Below are 21,882 nucleotides of genomic sequence, written 5' to 3'. Positions count from 1 at the left end.
GGAGTGCATGGGCCTTGGCTCTGCTGGCACGAGCTGCTGGTGGTAGAGGCCGCTGCTCTCTGGACAGTCCCTGAGCCAGGCAGAGGCTGTTAGCTTTGTGTGAGCAGGACAGTGGGACCATCGTCAGCAGTGGGCCTGTCTGAGCCTGCTACTGAATGATCCTGTCAGGGAAGAAGCTTACCACATAACGTGTCCAGGGCAGTGACTTTGGAATCTGGCTTCAGGACCTGAGTGACGAAGATGTTTTTTATTTTTCCATGGAATTCTTTTTTGGCTCCTCAAATGTGCTTCTTTCTTGTGGTCCCTTTGCTTTCTTCCCTTCTTCCTACCTGTTAGGTTCCCCAGTGAGTCTCCATACATCTTTCCACATGGGAGATAGCAGACCTCTCTCCCCAATCTGAAGGAGCTCTGGTAGTGTAGTGGTTACGAATTGGGCTGCCAGTCTCAAGGTTGGCTGTTCAAAACTACGAGTGGTTCCGCAGGAGGAAGATGAGGTGTTCTGCTCCCGTAAAAATTACAGCCTCGGAAACGCTGTGCAGGGTCGCTGTGAGTCGGAAGCGGCCCCACCGCACATCACCAACACCACTGCCACCTTGCTCATTCTGAGGCGGAGCTTCCCTTGGGTGCTGTGTTCTCGCTCATGACCCTTCAGGGCTGTGCTACACAAAGGTTTCAGAGGAATACTAAAACATCTTTCTTGAATAGGCCTGTCTTCAGCCTTCCCTACAAAAAGTCCCATAAGTGAAACTTCAGATAGTAGCTAGTGTGAGCCCCCACAGCATGTATAGCTTCCGTTTCCTCAGGCCTTAGCAGGCCTGTAAACTCACAGTAAAGAGAGGCAGCAGTAAGACAGCACCTTTCCCAGCGGGCTGGTTCTGAAGTTCATAGTCTGCAGAGTGACAAGAGTGTTGTCAGTCTGACATGTGGGAACCCCTTTGTGGTCCATGACACATAGTGGATACTGCCTGTGGGCAGCATGTATGTGTATGGGGTGTAGGTGGTACTGCCCAGTACACAGTGGAAGGAAAGATTTGCTCTTTGATTCCACAGTGGTGGTTCTGATGCACAGTGACCCTCCATGGGGTTTCTGAGGCTGTGTATCTTTATGGAAGCAGGTAGATTCAAACTGCTGACCTTGTGGTTGGCAGCCTAACTTGTAACCCACTATACTACCAGGACTACTTATTTAAGCCACAGGATTCTTAAATGTGGACCAGTGTAGCTAAATGGTCAGACTCCACGAGGCACAAGAGGCTACGTGCATCCTGCCAGCTGCCCTGGCCACTGGTGCCCACTGACGAGGCAGGATTGCCTGCCACTTGTTCACGTCCTCCGCTCTTCTACCCTCCCACCCTGTGTGCATGCTTGTGCTCAGCTGTGAACTCAGCCACCCTGGCTCCTCCTACCTTCCTGCATAAAGTCTCCTGCAGATCTTTTTGAGGGTTTTTTTTAGGGTTTCCAGAAGGCATCTTGGGCTTGTGCCATGGCTGGTGGTACCTGCTGTGAGGCTACTGATGGCTGGGCAGGGCCACACCTGGCTGTCCTCTTGGCTCCCTCTGGGACCCAGCCATGCTGCCCTTCCCCTTCTGCGTGGCTCCTTGTCCTTGGTTGGTGAGCCATTGTCATTGGGTCTCCCATGGGGACAGCTGCTTTCTTCAGGGCGCAGGTGCCAGGCTGTGGACACTGCCTGTCTTCTCCATCTCTGTCTCTCCCTTCCTCCATAAACAGAAAACCACTTCCTCTCCTCCATTTAGAAACACTCCCCTCCTCTCCTTTTCAGTCAAATGTGGGAAACCATCTTAGCCTCAGCTAGTTGTCAGGTGTCCCATAAGTTGTACCTGAACTCTTACGAGGTGACATGGATGTAGAGATTATCTCATGGGGTGGCCCAACACAGTGGAGATCAGAGCTACCTGTTTCTTTCTCCTCCTCCCACCCAGTAGATCTATTACCAGTTGATTCCAGGTCAGGTAGAATTTTGGGATTATACAACTCAGACTAATTTTAGGATGTAAGTTGCCTATTCCCATGGACATGCAGGTGTACCTGACCTTCCTGCAGGAGGGCTTCCTGACATGGGTGGGGCTTGTCAGCCCGGAAGACTCAGTGTCTTCTCAGACCTTCAGTAGGTTGGCAGGGACTTTGGTTTTGTGTGGTTTTTGGTAGGGTTGCTTTATAAATAATAAAAAGTATTGGCTGAGGAAAATGACAGCTTCTTGCTCTCATCCTCCATGAACTTCTGGAGATTCCTCTGGAAGACTTGTACCAGGCCCAACTTAAGTAGTTATTTTCTCTATTTTAATTCAAGAGCCCGGGGCATTTGACAGCTCTGGCCACCCTTTCTGTAGGCACCCAGGACAACTGTCCATCCAAAGTGTGTTCTCAGTGCCATGCTGACTCACTGCGGCTTTGATCTCGTGACTCTGTCAGGATGGCCCTCTGTCTTATCTTTCTCGGTGAGGAATTTGAGTGCCTCAGATTCAGCTCTGCCTCCTTTGGGTACATGTGTTCAGGTGTAGGTCTGAAAAACTAGAGCCCACTCTCATCTTAGGAGGACTTGGCTTATCCGTGTGTCCACAGCTGGTTTTGAGCAACAGCCTGCCATGTGAGAGTCCTCGTCCAGGAGCTGACAGACAAGAAAATGAAGCAGACAAGACAATTTCAGTCAGTGATCAGTGCCACACTAGTAGTTTATTTAAACTTCTCTGTGCCAAGCCCTGGTCCAGGTGCCCCATGAGTTTTAACCCCTCAAATTTGGTCTTCCTTACAATCTGGGAAAGTAATAACTGTTCACATACGAGGAGATGATTAAGATCAACTTGATCAGGCCTCAGAGTTCCCTTTCACATGAATGGGCATCCAGCTCAACCCCCACCCCTGCTACAACCTGACTGAGCCACTGTGGAGGGCATTGGGTGTTTGAGCAGAAAACTGCTCCTCCATGTACATGCGAAAGGCTGGGAGAGGAATTCGGGGTCCAGGAGGTAGTGACAAGATCGGGACTTACAGTTCCTAGGGTTTGATCATGTGCTTCCTGTGGGGACCCCCATCACAGTGTGGGCACAGAGTGACACAGGGCATGATAACGCCCTGCTCATAGTGGGCGGTCCCAGATGACCTGCGCTGGGGCCTAAGGAAGGAGCTCTCGGCAGACCGAGGCTTGGTTTGTGTGGCATTTTGTGACACCAGCTGGACTATGTGGGAACTGTTGTGTTGTGTTTCCTCTTCTCCTTGACAAAACCTGTTTTCTGTTTTTCTTCAGTAGTGATCCTCCACCCTAGCTTCATATTTATACTGTAAGTGTCTTCTGGAAAATTCAGTTTCCTAGTAATCTAAGAGTTTGACTCCTGCCTCTCTTAAAATTCTGGAATAGGTTTATTTGGTGTGTATCTCTTGCATCTTCCTGGTGTGAGGGTTCAACCCCTCAGTTGCCACTTTATTTTTGGACTTGCTTCTTCCCAGTTGTTCCCTAAATGTCCATAGATACCTGTCAGAGGAGTCCTGGGACAGTCATTTGAACTACAAGGTTGGTGGTTCAAGTTCACCAGTGGCTCCTTGGAAACCCCTATACAGGGTAGCTATGGGTCGGAATTGACTCGTTGGCACTTAACAGCAACAACAACCTATCAGAAGTTTTTTTTTTTTTTTTTTAAATGTTTACTTTTTATTTCATTTTATTGTTGAGAAAATATACAAAGTAGAACATGCATGCACTGACCCAGCGGCTCCTGTGGGTGCCCTTTAGGGACAAAGGTTGTCTTCCAGTCAGGCACTGGTCTCAGCCTCCCTCATCCATTAACATACGGTCACGTCCCCTTAAGGTTCCTTGGAATCTCTCAAGGTACCAGGATGAGTGTGATCCCACAGTTGTTAAGAGTATAATACTCAATGTAGACTTTTTTCCTAGTTAAGCTAAAGTATTGTTTGGTTTTAAGAATACTTCAGGAGATATTTTTGGTGGTTTAAGGTTTAAAGATCAGACGATGTATTGCATTGGGCAAATCTGCTGCACAGGAACTTTTTAAAGTACTGAAGAGCAGAGATGTCAGCTTGAGGACTAAGGTGCGCCTGACCCAAGCCATGGTATTTTCAATAACCTCATATGGATGCGAAAGCTGGACAGTGAATAGGGAAGATCGTAGAAGAACTGATGCCTTTGAGTTGTGGTGTTGGAGGAGGATACTGAAAGTGCCATGGACTACCAAAAGAACCAATAGATTTATTTTGGAAGAAGTGCAACCAGAGTGCTCCTTGGAGGCCAAGATGGCCAGGCTTCGTCTCTCATACTTTGGACACATTGTCCGGAGAGAACAGTCGCTGGAGAAGGATGTCATGCTGGGTAAGGTGGAGGAGGGTCAGAGAAAAAGAGGAAGACCGCCAACGAGATGGATCAGCCAGGTGACATCATTGATGGCGTCAAGTGTGGCGGCAGTAGTGAGGTTGGCCCAGGATCGGACATTGTTTCGTTCTGCTGTGCATGGAGTCGCTATGAGTTGGTTCCGACTCGATGGCACCTGACAACAATAACAACAAGAAGGTTTAAAGATGGCTTTCTGGCAGTAGTTTTAGGGGTTCATCCAAACTTTATGGCTTCGGGAAGTCTGGAATTTGAAATTCTGTTCTACAGTTTTTTTGCTTTTGATTATATATAATCCTGTAGAATCTTTGATTAAAATGTTCAGTACTGGTAGATGGGCATCACCTACTTCTTATGGTCTTGTGTCAGAAGAGGCAGTTGTTCATAGGGGCAATTAACCACACAGTCCATGTCCTCCTCCTGTTCCAGACTTTCCATCAGAAAGTTTATGGAAAAATGGAATTAAAAGATAGTAGAAATTTCCCACAAACTTTTGAAGTCCCCCTGTTGTAGGCAGTCCCAGGTTATAAACAAGATCTGTGCCTAACCTGTGTTTTTAAGAATTGATAGGTACGTTAGTGCAGGTTCATACGGTTCTTATTTGTCTTTATTTATATACAGTACAAAAGGAGCCCTGGTGGCACTGTGGCATCAGCAGTGGACTGTTCACTGCAGGTCGAATGTTCAAACCCACTAGCCACTCTGTGAGAGAAAGATTGACAGTCTTGGAAACCCTCTTTAGGGTTCATATGAGTCTGAAATGACTCAGTGACGGTCGGTTTTGTTTGTTTGCGTATAGAGAAGGTGCAACACCTTTCTAATGGTTTTAAAGCTGCCGTTGCAGCAGCTGAAGAGGAACTGCTGTGAAGTCTTCGTTGCCAGCAGGAGTAGAGATGGCCTCAGAGATCTCAGGGTGAGGGTGAATTTATTTACCATTAAAGCGCAGCAGGAATTGTTACTAAGTCAGACATTCCTAACCCAGGGGACGTCTGCAGACACCAACTGTTGTCCTATGGGTGTGCCCACTTGTAAGCTTTTAAGATTCCAGGCACTGTGCAACAAATTAAGGTCAGCAGTTTGAAACTATCAGCTGTTCCGCAGGGAAAGATGAGAGTCTGTAAAGATTTACAGCCTCAGAAACCCTGTGCAGGGTCGCTGTGAGTCGGAGACAACTCCACGGCATACTCTCATCACCACCACTCAACAAATTAGGAGGTAGACTACAAACATGAAACATTATCAGGCCAATTAACTGGATTGTCCCCTGAAACCGTGACCCTAAAGTTTCCAAACCCTCTGAAGTTGCTGGTTAGACCTAAATAGCCTCAATGGTTCTTCTTATTGTTCTTTTGGTCAGTTTTACAAATTTATCTGCCACACAGCTTTTGCCAGTTCATTCTGTACAGCTGTACAACTCAATGACATCAGCTACAGTAATCAGCCCTGCAACCTTATCCTCAATCAGCATGATGCTTCTGTCCGGTTAACCCTCCTTTCCCTCTCCCTTTTGTTGTTGTGGTTAAGTGCCGTTGAGTCAGTTCCGACTCATAGCAACTCTGTATTAGGATTTCCAAGGAGCAGTTGGTGAGCTTGAACCACTGACCTTACAGTTCAAACAACCTTGTGGTCCGGCACATTAACCCGCAGCACCACACTGGGTCTCCTCTCCCTTCAGCCCCTGGTAATCACCCTCAACTTGGTTCTGTATGTGTGTATGTTTTCTTGTCTGTCTACATCAATGAGGTCATCATACATTATTTGCCCTTGTGATTTACTTCATTTCCAGCTCCCTTCACCTTGTAGCATTTATGAAGACTTCATTTCTCCTCCAGGCTGAATAGTATTCCACTGTATGTAAGTACTTTTCAATTTACACCACAACAAACTGGCAGTTTGAGCATCCTCAAGGGACTCAAATCTGGCTCCTTATAGCTGTTGAGTTTTGGTAACAAAAAGAGGTCTGAAGGGGTGAGATCAGACCAATGGGGTGGAAGAGGTAAAGTTTGCTGTTGAAATTCTTGTAGGATAGTCCATGCTACCCTCATAGTATGAACAAATTGTATTGTCGTGATGGAAAAAAATCCCAGCCCTTTTCTCATCAATACAGTTTTCCATCTTCTTAAAACTTTTCCATAATAAAGCCTTGTGATCATCTTGCGTCCTTTGTGAAAATCTGTCAAGATTACCCCTTTGGGATCCCAAAAGACAGTTGTCATAACCTTAGGAACCTTGAATTTAATCGGCCCAGTAGATCCCCTTGGGAGACACTGTTTTGACTGGACCCTTATTTATTGAGGGCACCCCAATGAGACTGGGGAATTACTGACAGAACTTGTCTGCAGCCGTCTACTGATCACAGAGGTGAGATTAAACACATTTTGTTTAGAATAAGCCTATGTATGTATGAACTGGAATCCTCTTAGCAATACCTTTGACTTACTGTCACATATCTGACAAGAATCTAATTAAATACATATAACTTCAGCAACTTAAGAAAAAGACAACTCAGTCATAGAATGAGCTAAACACTTGAAAAGACATTTCACTGAAGAGGACCATTAACCAGCCCCCTCCAGACACATGGAAAAATACTATGTCATTAGTCACCAAAGACATGCAAATCAGAACCACACAATGGGATACCATTTCACTTCCACTGGTATGGCTAAAGGGAAAAAAACAAAAACAAAAGAACTGGAAATAATCCATGTTGGTCAGGACACGGGGATGCAGACACACAGCTGCCGTGGAAGGCAGGGTGGTGCTTCCTCAGAACACTGAACAATAGAACCTTCATGATGTTGTTAGGGCTGTCCCTGTATAGGGGTTCTGAAGAGAAGCATTGTAGTGTTTATCCTACAGCCCCACACCCGGACCCCAGAACCATTCATCTTTTGGCAGTTGTGAATAGTGCTACAATGAAAATTGGTATACAAGTCTCAGTTTGAGTCTTTGCTTTCAAGTCTTTGGAATTGCTGAGTCATTTGATTCCACTCCTGGACAGGGTTCACTGTGAGTCGGAACTGATTGGTGGCACTTAACAACAACAACAATGTGATGACTGAACTGTGGTTGCTTTGGCAGGGCCAGAACAAATGATTCTGTGGGCTGGATGATCCTCACCCCTGCTTTAGATGATGAATATTACCCCATTCCTCTTGAATTTGTAGTTTCTGACATAGTAAACCATATGATTGTCAGATTCTTCGTTTCAACTCACTAGCACCTATAATAATGATCTTTATGTGTTCACTTAATTTTTGAGAACTTAGTTTTCCTATATTCATACTTCGTACATTCCATGTTCCAGTTACTTATGGGGTTTTGCAACTGTTTTCCCTCATTGTGAGTTGTGCCCCATCAGCAAATGAAGGTCCCCAAAGTTTCCTGCTCAACACACTCACGGCCAGCTCTTCCCCAGTCGAGAGCTGCCGACTCATTTTCCAGGGCTCTGGCTGCATTCTGTTGTTCTCCATCATTTTTCATCTTCTTACACTGTGTTATGACAATGTTCCACTACTGTTCTTTAGGGTTTCCTTGGCTAAATATTTAAGAGTTCTCTCTTTCCTAGTTTGTCTCAGTCTGGAAGCTCTGCTGAAATCTCTCCACCATGGGTGACCCTGCTGGTATTTAAAATGCCCGTGGCATCATTTCTAGCATCACAGCCACACACCAGCCACCACAGTACGACAACCTGACAGACGGGTGGTGTCTTACAACCCTGTTTATGTTTATTCTTAGGTGTTTTTTCAGTTTGTGGGCTGTTGGAAATGCTATTTTTTTTCCTGATTTGCTTTTCAGAGTTTTCCATGTTAGGGTAAAGGAATTCAACTCATTTTTGTGTGCTGCTCTTGCAACCTGCAATATTGCTGAATTCTTCTGTAATATTCAGTTGGTTTCTTGTGGACTCTAGGGGGTTTTTTATGGATAAGGTCACTTATTCATGAATAGAGGTAGTTTTACTTCTTCCTTTCCAATTTTGATACCTCTTACTTCTCTTGTCTCACCTTATTTTTCTGCCTGAGGTTTCCGGTACAGTGTTGAATAAGTGGTGATAAGGCATCCTGTCTTGTTACTGTTTTCAAGAAGCTCTCACCCTTCTGCCTTGAGAATAATGTGGGCAGTTCGTTTTGCATATATGCCCTTAATTATGTTGAGGAATTCCGTTCCTATTTTGCTGAGTTTTTTTTTTTTTTTCCCCCTCAGTAAAATGTCTTCAGTTTCCTTGTCTGCATCAGTTTGTATGAACATGTCGATCTTTTTCTTTGTTTTATTCTGAATTACTTGGATTGCTTTTCTAATGTCAAAGCACTCTTACATTCCTGGTATGAATCTCACTTGACCATGACATATGATTTTCTTAATAAGTTTTAAAATTCTGTTTGCTAGGATTTTGTTGAGAATATTTGTATGTGTATTTATGAGGGGTTGTTGTTGTTAAGTGCTGTCAGGTTGGTTCTGACTCTAGCTTTTCAAATTTGTTAAGAATATAATTTTTTTGCAGTATTTTGTTGTGATCCTTGTTACATCAGTCTGATATATGGCAATGTCTTCACTTTAGTGTCTTTAAAGCAGTAAAGAGTTTATTTATATGTATAGATTGTAAAGGAACCCTGTTGGCACTGTGGGTTAAGCATTGACCACTGACTAAGAGGTTGGTAGTTCGAACCTACCCACTGCTCTGTGGAAAAAAGATGAGACAGTCTGCTTCTGTAAAGATTTATAGCCTCAGAAACCCTATAGAGACCCTGTATACTCTGTGTTATAGGGCTGCTAGGAGTCGGCGTGCTAGGGTCAGCATTGGACTGCAGACCACAAGGTCAGCAGTTCAAACCTACCAGCTGTTTCCCACAAACCCTGTGCAGGGCTGCTGTGGGTTGAACAACATGCTCCCAAGGGGTGAGGTAGCTCATTGTAGTTTTGACTTACATCTCCTTCTTAGTTAATGACAGCGACTGCCATTTCATGTTCTTGTTCATCTGAACGTACTCTTTGGTGAAATGAATCATAGAATTTTAATGTTGGGAAATTGAACTTCAGAGATTTTTAGTTGAACCTTTCTTTCATTTTATAGACAAGAAAACACTCTGTGAGATTTTAACCCATTGAGTTCCAGGATCATCTGGTGAAGTAGTGGCAGAATGAAGGTCTAACCCAAGTCTGCCATTCTTGTCATACTTGGTTATCTTTTGACTGGACGATGCTATATTGTTAGAAAGACAGGAAAATCCTACCTCCTACCCCAGTGATGATTTGATGTAATTAATTACAAGTGAGTTTATTTCCTCCTGATTGTGCTGCTTTCTCTCAAAGTGTTGTTGATAGTGTTAGCTGACCCTGAAGTACCCCTGCTGGTGAGCACACGCTTGGTGGTGCTGCCATTCATCGTTCCGATGGTATCTGAGTACACTGTACCCACCTCTAGCAGCGCCTCTGGGAACACAGCAACCACTGGTGTGTTAATTGTTGGATATGTTGTATGTGTACATGTTTGAAAATATGAAAAGGTTTATGATGAAATTATCTTCTGCCTCTGCCCCTCTTCTATCCTGTACCCACCTTCTAACCCAACTTGATCACATTACATTGTTAGTGTATTAGTGCAGCTGTTTTTAATGCCTACACAAGGGTCACTATGAGTCAGATTTGATTTGACCAGCACCCAACAGTAACAGCAGTAATGTTCAAGGAGGCTTGGTGGTACAGTGACTCCATGGGAGAGAAGACCTGACTCTCTGCTCTGGGAAAGATTCTAACCTAGGAAACCCTCCATGGTGTCACTGTGAGTCACAGCCAGCTCAGTGGCCAAAGAATGCCAGCATCAACTCACGCTAATTGCAGAATATGGAGGAGTATGTTCTAGTTCTCTCTCTGAGTCCAGTGTGACAACCCTTGTATGTCTTGAAAGAGAATAGTACCAGCATCATTCAAGTCAGTTCCTCATTTTTTGCACTTACTTAGTTAGTTCACTTGTCTATTTACAGATGAATTTCTGTTTTCTCTCTGAATGATGCACGAGGTTGTGTATGGTAGCTTTCACTTAACATAATGTCTTCAGGGTTCTTGCATGTTGTCACCATGTGTCTTCCTGTTTACGTCTGGATACACTACATTTTATTTATGCATTCATCAGCTGGAGAGTTTGGATGTTTCAGTGTTTGGGCTACTATAAAGAATGTGACTGTGGACATTTGTACACATGTTTTATGGACGTATGTTCTTAGTTCTCTTGGATATATACCTACGAGTGGACTTGCTGGGTCATGCGGTATCTCTTTATTTAACTTTTTGAGGAAGCACTGTTTTCTAAAGTGACTGTACCCTTTACATTCCCACCAGAAATGTGTGAGGGTTCAAATTTCTTCATATGCTTTTTGTTTTTTAATTGTAGCCCATAACTCACTGCCATCAACTTGATTCCAACCCATGGTGAGTGTATAGGGCGGAGCGGGACTGCTCACTGGGGTCCCCAGGGCTGTCATCTTGATGGAAGCAGATGGTCTCATGGCTTTGACATAACTGTGCTGCACTTTGCCCACTTCACCCCCAAACCAAAAATACGAAGCCCACTACCATTGAGGAAGGGGATTCCGCTCATAGCAGCCCCATGTAGAGTTCTGAGGCTGTAAATCTTTATGAGAGCTGAAGGCCTCCTTAGATGGTAGCTCCTTGTTTTGACTTGCGTTGTTCCCTTGATGACTAGTGATCTTGCACACCTTTTGATGTGTTTATTGACTATTTGTGATGCTTCTTTTTAGTAAAGTCTGCCCAAATCCTCGATCCATGTTTTAATTGAGCTTACATGTCTTGTGATTGTTCAGTTGTAAGAAATCCTTATATAGTCTGGATACTAGACCTTCTAAGTCCTTATGGATTCTAGTACTCTGCCTCTTATCAGATATGTGATTTACAAATATTTTCTCCCAGTCTGGAAGTCTTTTTGCTGTCTTATAGTGAGTGCCCTTGAGTTTGGATGGGGTCAGTGTATCTGTTTTGATTGTGGTTTAGGTGTCATATCTAAGAAAGTGTTGCTCTATCCAAGTTCACAAACATTTACACCTCTGTTTTATTCTGAGAGTTTGATAGTTTAAACTCTTTTTATGGTTTTTATTTTTATCCATTTTGTGTCTGTTTTGTATATTATTTTTATTCTTGTTGTTGTTGTTAGGTGCCACCGAGTTGCTTCCAACCCATAGCGACCCTTTTTGGTCGAAATACATGGAATGATTCACTTATCCAAATTAATAAAACTTAAGTCTCACTATCCTGGCTTCCAATCACTCTGGCTGTACTTCTTCCAACACACATTTGTTTGTTCTTCTGGCAGTCCCTGGTACTTTTAATATTTTCCTCCAACACAGTAACTCAAATTGATCAATTCTTTTGCAGTCTTCCTTATTCATTGTCCAACTCTCACATGCATAAGAGACGATCGAAAATACCATGCTATGGTCAGGAGTAACCTGGTCCTCAGACTGACATCTTTGCATTGAACATTTTAAAGAATTCCTGTGCATCAGATTTGCAATATGGCGTTTGAGTTTTTTGACTCCTGCTCCCTTGAGTGTTGATAGTGGATCCAAGCAAGTGAAGTCTTTCTCAACTTGAGTCTTTCCTTCATTTATCGTGAGGTTATGTCCAATGGTGAGGATTTGTGTGTTTTTTATTTACATTGAGGTACAATTCATACTGAAGGTGTGGTCTTTGATCTTCACTAGTGAGTATATTATGTTCTCTTCGCTTAAAGCATGTATGTAGCGTTGTAGATTCCCTGGAATAAGTCAGCTTTTCAACACTCTTGGTATAGCACTGTAGGATAAGCACTGGACTTCTGATCGCAAGATTAGCAGTTTAAACCCACTAGCTACTCCGTGGGGACCCTATACAGGGTCACTAGGGAGTCAGATCCAACTCCATGGCACTCAACAACAACAACAGCGAGGATATCTCATTACCCAGATGGTCCTTTTTTGTGTAGTCTATTGTTTCCTTAATCTGTTGTTGGAATATCAGTGGACACTCCCTGGGGACATCTTTGGAAGCTTGAAGGCATTGCCTCTCCTAGTCTTTTAGCATCTGGTATTGATTCTCGAAGTTTATTCTATTCAGGTTCTTTCCTGCCGCTTTGGAACTGTGGGGCCTTTTAAACATAGGGATGAGTCTCATTCTTCTTTGCTCCTCTTGCTCAGTCCGCTTTGGGCTTTTCAGTCTGAAGATTTCCATTTTCTTTGTCCCAGGAAGTTTTCCTTACTGTCCTCATTCCTGGAATGCCTAGGTGTCCCATGTCAGATAGCCTGGACTCAGCTCTGTCTCTTGTCTTGATCCTCCAGCCTTTCCGCTGAAGTTTTTATCTTCACCGCTGTATTTGAACTCTTAAATTTCCTTTTTATTTTCATTTTTCAAATATGTGCACATTTTATTCTGGTTCTCTAGGTACAGTGGAGTCCTGGTTATGGCGCTGTAGGATAACAGCAACAAATAGATACAGTGTCTTCGCAGATCTCTGAAGAAGTAATATGGATAATAGTTTAGCATTGCTCTTGTTGTGTGCCGTGGAGTCGGTTCCGACTCATAGCAACCCTGTACAGAGTTTCTGAGGCTGTAAATCTTTATGGGAGCAGAAAGCCTCATCTTTCTCCCGCGGATCAGCTGGTAGTTTTGAACTGCTGACCTTGCGGTTCGCAACCCGATTCATAACCACTATGCTAGCATTGCCCTTAGTTTTTCCTAATTAGCTTTGCACCCTTTGGTTTGCTTCAGATTGAGTGGGCATCTACAACAGCCTCTCGTTCTCTTGTTGGTTTCTTTGGAGTCATGTCCTACGCACTTTACGGCAAATGGTGGGCTGCCCGTCCCTTTGGGTGGCTTTCCTACTGGCACAGCCCTCCTTGTGACTTCCAGCCATTCCTGTTTCTGCACCTTTTGTAATTCTTGCCTTCTGGACCAGCAGCCTCCAGCCTGAAGCCCCTGTGTGCCTGTGGGGTTCCAGTTTCTTATTAGCTACTTTCCTACTCCCCTTCCCCTTTTCTGTCTTCCTTGTTGACTCCTCTTCCTTCCTCTCCGTTGGCTTTGGGGTTTATTTCCATACGGGCTTTGTTTCTGTCACTTCTTTGGGGTCACAGTAAGTCAGTGTGACATCTTGAACTGAAACTCCTGACAGCATCTCTTGTCTGGTTGTCTCCCTCAGGTGACTTTTGTTCATGTTCCCTGGGTAGGCAGTATTAGAAGCTTGCCCAAATTTGGAAATGATTATGTTATGTGGAACTGACTGATAAAATTATAATTGTTAGTGTGAGGGGGTTATTGGGAGACAAGGCCTAACAGAACTTCACCAGGTTATACCAGGCGTTCATGATACATAGAAGTTAATATTGAGAGAAACATGATTTAGCCCAGTGTTTGTCTAAATAGGTCAAGAAATGAACTGGGCTACCATCACATGTAATAGTATTTCTTTTGCTATTCGATTGTTGTTGATGTTAAGTGCTATTGAGTTGTTTCAGATGCATAGGGCTTCCAAGGAGCGGCTGGTGAGTTTGAACTGCTGACCTTGTGTTTCAAACAGACCTTACTGTCCAGCGCTTATCGTACAGAGCCACACTAGTAAGTGGAATGAAACACAAATGAGATATCTCCTTTCCTCTTTTAGTTGCATATCCTCTGAGCCTTCTAGGGTATGCAGACCCTGCACTGGAGACCACTGGCTAGGGATGCAGGGGTATGAAGTGGAAAGAGAATCCCTATTTCCCAGTCGCTCGCTCGCATGCCAGTGTGCAGTCGGGAAGAGGTGCTCACTCTGTCCAGGAGTACAGCTGAGGGAAGATGGCCAGGCTGAGTCTGGTAGAACAAGTGGATTTGCTGACCTGGTTTCTTACTTTCAGAAAACTTTTGTATTGTGGTTTGGGTGGATGGAAATTTCCAGAGCTTGGTTTGTTTTCCATTCAACAGTATACACTTCCGTACTGTTTTCTTATGTTGATTACGGTCTTCACAACAAAATACTTTTCCTGTTTCCTCTCTGGGTTCTTTCTTTCCATTCACCCTTCTTTCCTGCCCTTTTCTGCATCTGAGGTTTGTTTTAGGGCAAATGCTGCCTTTCTGGGTTTGTCTAGTTGATTGTTCACCACTTGTCTGTGTTTTTGTCCACCGGTGGTGTGATGCTAGAAACTATGTCCCCGATACTTCGAATACTAACAGGGTAGTGCACGGTGACGGTGACCAGCTTTCAGCAAAACTTCCAGACATAAGGAGAAGGAGAGGTAGATCACTTAAGAGTGGTTAGCTTCTGAACCTTATGAAGAGCAGCTTAATATTGTCTGATAGAGTGCTGGGAGGTGAGCCCCACAGGCTGGAAGAGCCTCCTCAAAACAGAGTTGACTTTAATGACATGGATGGAACACAATTTTCAGGACCTTCATTTGCTGGGGGGACACAACTCAAGATGAAAAGAAACAGCTGCAATCATCCATTAAGAATCAGAACATGGAATGTACAAAAACTGAATCTAGAATAATCGGAAGTCATCAAAAATTAAATGGAACGCATACAGATTGATATCCTAGGCACTAGTGAGCTGAAGTAGACCGGTATTGGCCAGTTTTAATCAAACTACCTACCATATGGTGTACTATGCTGGAACGACAATTTGAAATGACACATTCATCATCAAGAAGAGTATCTTTATACCAACAAGGGAGATAGTTGATACTGCTATTATTCGTACTTATACAACAGCCACTAAAGTCAATGATAAAGAAATGGAAGAATTCTGCCAACTTCTGCAGTCTCAAATTGATCAAACATAGTCATGATTCTTAATTACTACTGGTGATTAGAATGTGAAAGTTGTAAACAAAGAGGAAGGATCTGTAGTTGGAAGGTATCGCCTTGATGATAGAAATGATGCTGGAGATCGCATGACTGAATTTTGCAAGACCAATGTCTTATTTATTGCAAATACCTTTTTTCAACAACGTAGATAGCAACTGTACACTGGACCTCAACAGAGAGAATATACAGGAATCACGTTGACTACATTTGTGGGAAGACACTATGGAGAAGTGCAATGTCATCAGCCCAAACAAAGCATGGGCCAGCTGTGGAACAGACCACCACCTGCTCATATGTAAGTTCAGGCTAAAGCTGAAGACAATTAAAACAAGTCCAGGGACTCAGAATATGAATTTGAGTATATTTCACCAGAATTTAGAGACCATCTCAAGAACAGATTTGAATGCTAATGACTGAAGACCAGAATGTTGTGGGATGACAGCAAGAACATCATACAGAAAGAAAGCAAAAGTCATTAAAAAGAAAGGGAAGAAAGAAAAGATAAAAATGGATATCAGAAGAGAAACTGAAATTTGCTTTTCAATGTAGAGAAGCTAACGGTGACTAGATGAAATGGTGAAGGTAAAAGCTGAAACAGAAAATTTCAAAGGACAGCTCAAGAAGACAGAGTCAAGTATTATAATGAAATGTGCAGTGACCTGGAGGTAGAAAATCAAAAGGGAGGCACATTCACCATTTCTCAAACTGAAAGAAATGAAAAAAAAAAAACAAAAAAAAAAAAACAAAAAACCTCAAGTCCTGACTTGAAATATTGAGGGATTCTATGGGGAAAATATTAAATGATACAAGAAGCATCAGAAGAGGATGGAAGGGGGAATACCATGGTACCAAAAAGAACGGGTAGCTGTTTAACCATGTTGTTGTGCCGTCGAGTCGGTTCTGACTCATAGCGACCCTGTTGAAGGGTTTTGAGGAGTGGTGGCTGGGGAGCTTGAACATCAGACCTTGTGGTTCAAACCAACTTTGCAGTCTAGCGCATTAACCCACAGCACCACACCAGGACTCCTCAACCATTTTGTTGTTACTGTTGTTAGGTGCCATTGAGTCGGTACCGACTCATAGTGACCCTATGCACAACAGAATGAAACACTGCTTGGTCTTGGCCCAACTTCACAATTGTTGCCACGCTTGAGCCCATTGATGCTGCTTCTTTACCAATCCATCTCGCTGGGGTCTTCTTCTTTTTCTCTGACCCTCCACCTTACCAAACATGATATCCTTCTCCAGCGACTGGTCCCTCCTGACAATATGTCCAAAATATGAGAGACGACATTTAGCTATCTTGGCCTCCCAAGGAGCACTCTGGCTGCACTTCTTCCAACACAGATCTGTTGGTTCTTATGGCAACCCATGGCACTTTGTTGTTGTTGTTGTTAGGTGCCATCGAGTTGGTATAAACTCATAGCGACCCTACGTACAACAGAATGAAACACTGCCTCATCCTGAACTGGGGTAGTATATTATCAACAACTGATGGGGTAGGTAAAGGAAGACGTCCAAGCGGCACTGAAAGCATTGGTGAAAAACAAGGCTCCAGGAATTGACAAAATACAAATTGAAGTGTTTCAACAAACTGATGAAACACTGGCGGTCTCTCTCGTCTATGCCAAGGAGTTTGAAAGACAGCTACATGGCCAAGCAGTCGAAAGAGATCTATAGGTGTGCTCATTCCAAAGAAAGGTCACCTTAACGGAATGTGGAAATCACTGAACAAGATCGTTATATCACATGTAAGGAAAATTTTACAGAAGATAATTCAAAAGTCTTTGCAGCAGCACATTGATCTAACTGTCAGAAATTTCAGCCAGATTGAGAAGAAGATTTGTAGCTAGACAGTATTCCTAACATTAGATGAATTTTGGCTAGAAGGATGTCTACTTGTGCTTTATTGACTATGCAAAAGACTGTTTGTTGTATGGATCATAACAAGCTCTGGATAGCACTGGAAAGAATGGGTATTTCAGAACACTTAATTTTGCTAATAAGGAACTTGAATATAGAATAAGAGGCAGTTGTTTGAACAGAATAAGGAGATATACTGTACTGGATGGTTGAAAATCAGGAAAGGTGTGCTTCAGGATTGTGTCTTTTTGCCATATTTATTTAGTCTATATGCTGAGCAAATAATTTGAGATGTTGGATTATATGAAAAAGAATTAGGCATTAGGAGTGGAAGGAGACTCGTTAACAACCTGTAGTATGCAGATAACACAACCTTGCTTGCTGAAAGTGAAGAAGACCAAAGACTACACAGCCTTCAGTATGAATTGCACTTCTGTGTAAAGAAAATTAAAATTCCTCACCACTGGATCAATAAATAGCATCACTGTAATGGAGTACAGATTAAAGTTGTCAAAGTCCTCATTTTGCTTGGATCTACAATCAACACTTGAAATAGGAGTCAAGAAATCAGGCAGCATATTGCAGTAGGCAGATCTGTTGCAAAAGTCCTCTTTAAAGTGTTTAAAGAGCAAGCATGCCACTTGGAGGACTAAGGTGCGCCTGACCCAAACCATGCTATTTTCAGTCGCCTCATATTCATGTGAAAGTTGGACAGTGAATAAGGAAGAATTGAAGCATTTGAATTTTGGTGTTGGGAGAAGAACATTGAAAGCACCATGGACTGCCAGAACAGCAAACAAATCTCTCGTTTACGATGGTAAGACTATTCCTGTTGTACTGATGTTGTGGGTGAGCTTGTCAGATGTGTTGTCAGGAGGAATCAGTGGCTGGAGAAAAGGACATCGTGCTTGGTAAAGTGGAGGGTCAGTAAACAAAAGAAAGACCCTTAATGAGATGGATTGACACAGTGGCAGCAACAAGGAGGGCGCAGGACCAGGCAGTGTTTCATTCTGTGGTGCACGGGGTCGCAGTGAACCAGAACCAACGTGGATTCCTCCATGGTGCTATTGTTTGCTGTGTTGTTGTTGTTATGTGCTGTGGAGTTGGTTCCAGCTCAGGGACCCTCTACAGGGTTTCCGAGGCGGTAAATCTTTACGGGAGCAGCAAGCCTCATCTTTCTCTCACGGAGCAGCTGGTAGTTTCAAACTGCTGACTATGAGGTTAGCAGCCCTATTCATTACCACTATGCTAGCAGAGCTCCTTATTCTTTACCGTAGACCTGGTTATTGTGGGGCTGGGAATTAATTTTCCAGGGTTGGTTCACTTCCAGGCTTGAAGTGCGTCTTAAGGGCCAGGGTTTCAGAGGCCCACCAGTCTCTATCAGACCAGTTAGCCTCCCCTTTTTCTTTCTTTCTTTTTTTTTTTTTTAATTGTAATTTCATTTGCTAAAAAACAGAAACAAAACAAATGACAATATCAAAAGTTAATCTTTTTATTCTTGTTAGTCACCGAGACACACAGCTGTATAGCAGCAACTTCTTGATTTTGGCTTTAACAAATTGAAATTTCTTCTTTTGTAGGCTAGGAGGCTAGAAGTCCAAGTTCTGGGCACCAGCTCTGGGGAAAGTTTAATCTTTCGCTCTCTGTTAGCTCTGGGGGAAGACCCTTGTCTACTTTCAACATTTGTTGGCCCAGTACTGTGGCCTGAATAGGTATATTGTGTCCCAACCTGGTGTGGCGCTATAGGATAGGCAATGGATTGCGAACCACAGGGTTGGTGGTTCAAACCCACCAACTGCTCCTTGAAAACCCTAAATTCGCTAGTGAGTCCAACTAACTCAATGGCATTTAACAACAGCAGCAACATTCCAAACTAAGTCTACCTGATTAACAACAAATAGAACCAATTCCTGCCTCATTAATCAACTCCTGGTGTGGCGCTGTAGGGTCAGAACTGGACTGTGAGCCACAAGGTTGGTGGTTCAAACCCACCAGCTGCTCCTCGGAAACCCTGTACAGGAACCTACTTGACATCACTTAGCAACAGCACCTCATTAATACATAGCGATTGGGATTTTTTTTCATTACTTTTATTGTGAATCGGGTCAAGGTTTACAGAGCACATCTCTTTTCCTTTCAGCAAGTTATACGCATTGTGTTTCATTTAATTGATTGCAGTCTGTTCAGTGTTAACATCACTTATCGGACTTCCTCCTGTGTGTTCCTGTTTCCATTTCTTCTTTTCTAACCCTTTCTGCCTTCTGAACCTTGGTTCTTACAGAAATGCTGCCCTTTTGATCTCAAAAGGAATGCATACTGCCCTGGTGTTGCTGTTTTTATTGTAGACCTGTCTGTTGTTGGATTGAAAAGTGACCCCTGAGGGGGCGGTGGTTAGGGTTAGTACATTTCCAGACCTGACTGAAGGAGTGACTAGGGCCATAGTCTCAGAGCTTCCACTGTCTCTGTCAGATGAGTAAGCCTGTCACTTGTTTTTCAATGTTTGTTTTAAAAATAATTTTGAATTTTGCTCCACACTCTTTCTCCAGTCTATCCAGGACCCTCTACTGTGATCCCTTTCAGAGCAGGTAGGAGGAGGAGCTGGGTACCACCTAAGTTCTTCTGGTCTCAGGGTTCCTTTTGGCCCTTTGGACTAATGGCTTCATGTGTCTTCTATTTACTTCACTCTTCTTTGCTTTGGACAGGGAGAAACCAATATTTGCAGTTTAGATTGTTGCTAATGAACTTTTAAGACCCCAGAGGCTAAATCACTAAAGTTGGATATAAAACACTGTTTTGGTGGGCTTTTATGCTAATTGACTGTCGTATCCCCCAAGACTGTGGTCTTGAGCCCCCATGCTCAGCGTGTGGTCATACCTAAGAAGTTTTCATATCGTTGCCCTCTGCAAACCGTACCACAACCATGAACAGATTTGCCATGTTGTTACATACCTGTGTAGAAACACCCTCTGTGAAGCCTATGTACAATTTGTGGGTGTAGCTCCAGTCTCCCACACCCACTCAACCCCATGTCTGTCCATGCATCCCTGATTTGTCGTTGTTGTTAAGTGCCCTCTAGTTGATTCCAACTCATAACAACCCTGTACGGTACATGACTATTACTGCAGGATTGTGTGCAAAAGCTTCTCTAGGGCAGAAGTTGCATTCGTCTTTTGTGCTGTGGTGTTGAGGTGAGCTGTCTGTAATGCTCACTCCAGGCAGGGTACCACAGGGTCCAGATGGCCAGCGGGTGAGGTGGCGCTGCAGCAGCCCAGTGGGCTCCTGAGGCCCGGATCTCATTGGCCACGGTGCCTCACATCTACGTCTTGTCTGCTGGCTAAAACTATACCTGACATGAGAAGAGGAAAGGAATTTCTCCACAGTGCCTTACTTCACCAGATATGTGTGTTGAGAAAGAGATCTTTGCATTTATCTTAAAGGAAATGATAACGTGCAGGTTGCTTTAAGTATAAATTAGGTCGGCCTGATTTTCCTAGTCGAGAATACCTGACGATCCCTGTTGCTGTACTTGATGCTTTTCTTCTCTGGAGTGTATAGTCAGGTGATGTGGGCACCACCCTTAGAGACGTTCATTATCTCTTGTGCTCTCAGGTCTCAGTGGACCTCAGCAGTGACTCCATCCGAGTGGCAGTGAAGGAGGGAGACAGAGAGCAGGTCCTCATGGAAGGGAAGCTCACCCACAAGATCAACACCGAGAGTTCTCTTTGGAGCCTGGAGCCAGGGAAGTGTGTTTTGGTAAGTGTGGTATCATTTCTCTTTGAACATCGACAGATTGCAGATAGGTCTGGAACATACTCTGATGCATTGGACCAAGGGGGTGTAAACTCAAGTGGTGAGGTCATTAACTCTAGCAATTGGGGACAAACAAGCTTTTTTAACATTCTATCCTGGACTGCAAGGTCAGTTTGAATCTCAAGATCAGTGGTTCAAACCCACCAGCCATTCCTGGGAAACCCTATACAGGTGTTGCTATGGGCCAAAACTGACTTGATGGTCCTTAACAACACCAACAAATACACAGCTCTGAGTGTACCTTTGTGGATGTCTTCAGCCGACATTGACTGTTGCAGTCTCTGGTCTGTGCTCCTCAGAGTCCTCCCCACTGGGTTATTTTAGTTGGGACTTTTGTCAGCTAGAAACTTCAGAAGATGCTGAATACAGTGGTCTTCATTGTTTTCTAGATATGATCAATTAAGATTCAAAAACTATGTCTCCATGCCCCAAAGTAAATTGTTACACATCCGCTCACACCTAGAGACACAGTGATCACAGAGAAGGTCCATAGAGGGATGCGTGGATATGCCACATGAAAGGGGTCCCAGGTAATCGAGAGCACGGGCATGGAGAAGCATGGTCTTTTTTCTTTCTTTTTTTTTTTTAATGTTTTATTGTGAATTATGTGATAGTTTACATGGGAGAACTTCTTTAGTTTTACATTCATTCCATCTTATATCATCTCACTGCCATGGTTCCATTCCCCTCCATGCATCATCAGCCACCCAAAAGGTATATCCCAGAAACCTGCCCCCTATACTTCTCCCTCCTCCCCCCAGTTTTCGGCCCACAGTCCCTTTCCCTCTCTGGGTCCAAGGTCCTCAGTCACTTCATCACTCCACGTCATCATCTCTGTCTCTATCTCAGGCATCTCTGTTTCTCTGGGTAGGGCCCTGCTCTCGGCTCTTCTCCATTGATGGTCCCAGAGGCCTCCGCTCCTATCCTGGAGAATTAATCACTCCCTTCCTTGTTAACAAAACTTCCACCTTTGCATTTACAACCTTCACAGTCCGTCCTGATAAGCATTATTCACTACAGTA

General features: G+C 43.7%; 1 protein-coding gene across 1 annotated transcript in view; it reads left to right on the top strand.

The window, feature by feature from the left end:
• NUDCD3 (NudC domain containing 3) overlaps nucleotides 1-21,882 on the top strand; it is a 140,640-nt gene that overhangs the window by 71,886 nt on the left and 46,872 nt on the right. Inside the window, exon 4 of the mRNA XM_006832094.1 lies at nucleotides 20,660-20,803. Coding sequence (XP_006832157.1) covers nucleotides 20,660-20,803 — 144 coding nt within the window. The remainder of the gene's footprint in view (nucleotides 1-20,659; nucleotides 20,804-21,882) is intronic.

Source organism: Chrysochloris asiatica, unplaced genomic scaffold, assembly GCF_000296735.1.
Source record: "Chrysochloris asiatica unplaced genomic scaffold, ChrAsi1.0 scaffold00006, whole genome shotgun sequence".
NCBI classification, from domain to species: domain Eukaryota; kingdom Metazoa; phylum Chordata; class Mammalia; order Afrosoricida; family Chrysochloridae; genus Chrysochloris; species Chrysochloris asiatica.
Note: the sequence above shows the minus strand (reverse complement) of the source record. Positions and strands in the feature narration are given on the sequence as shown.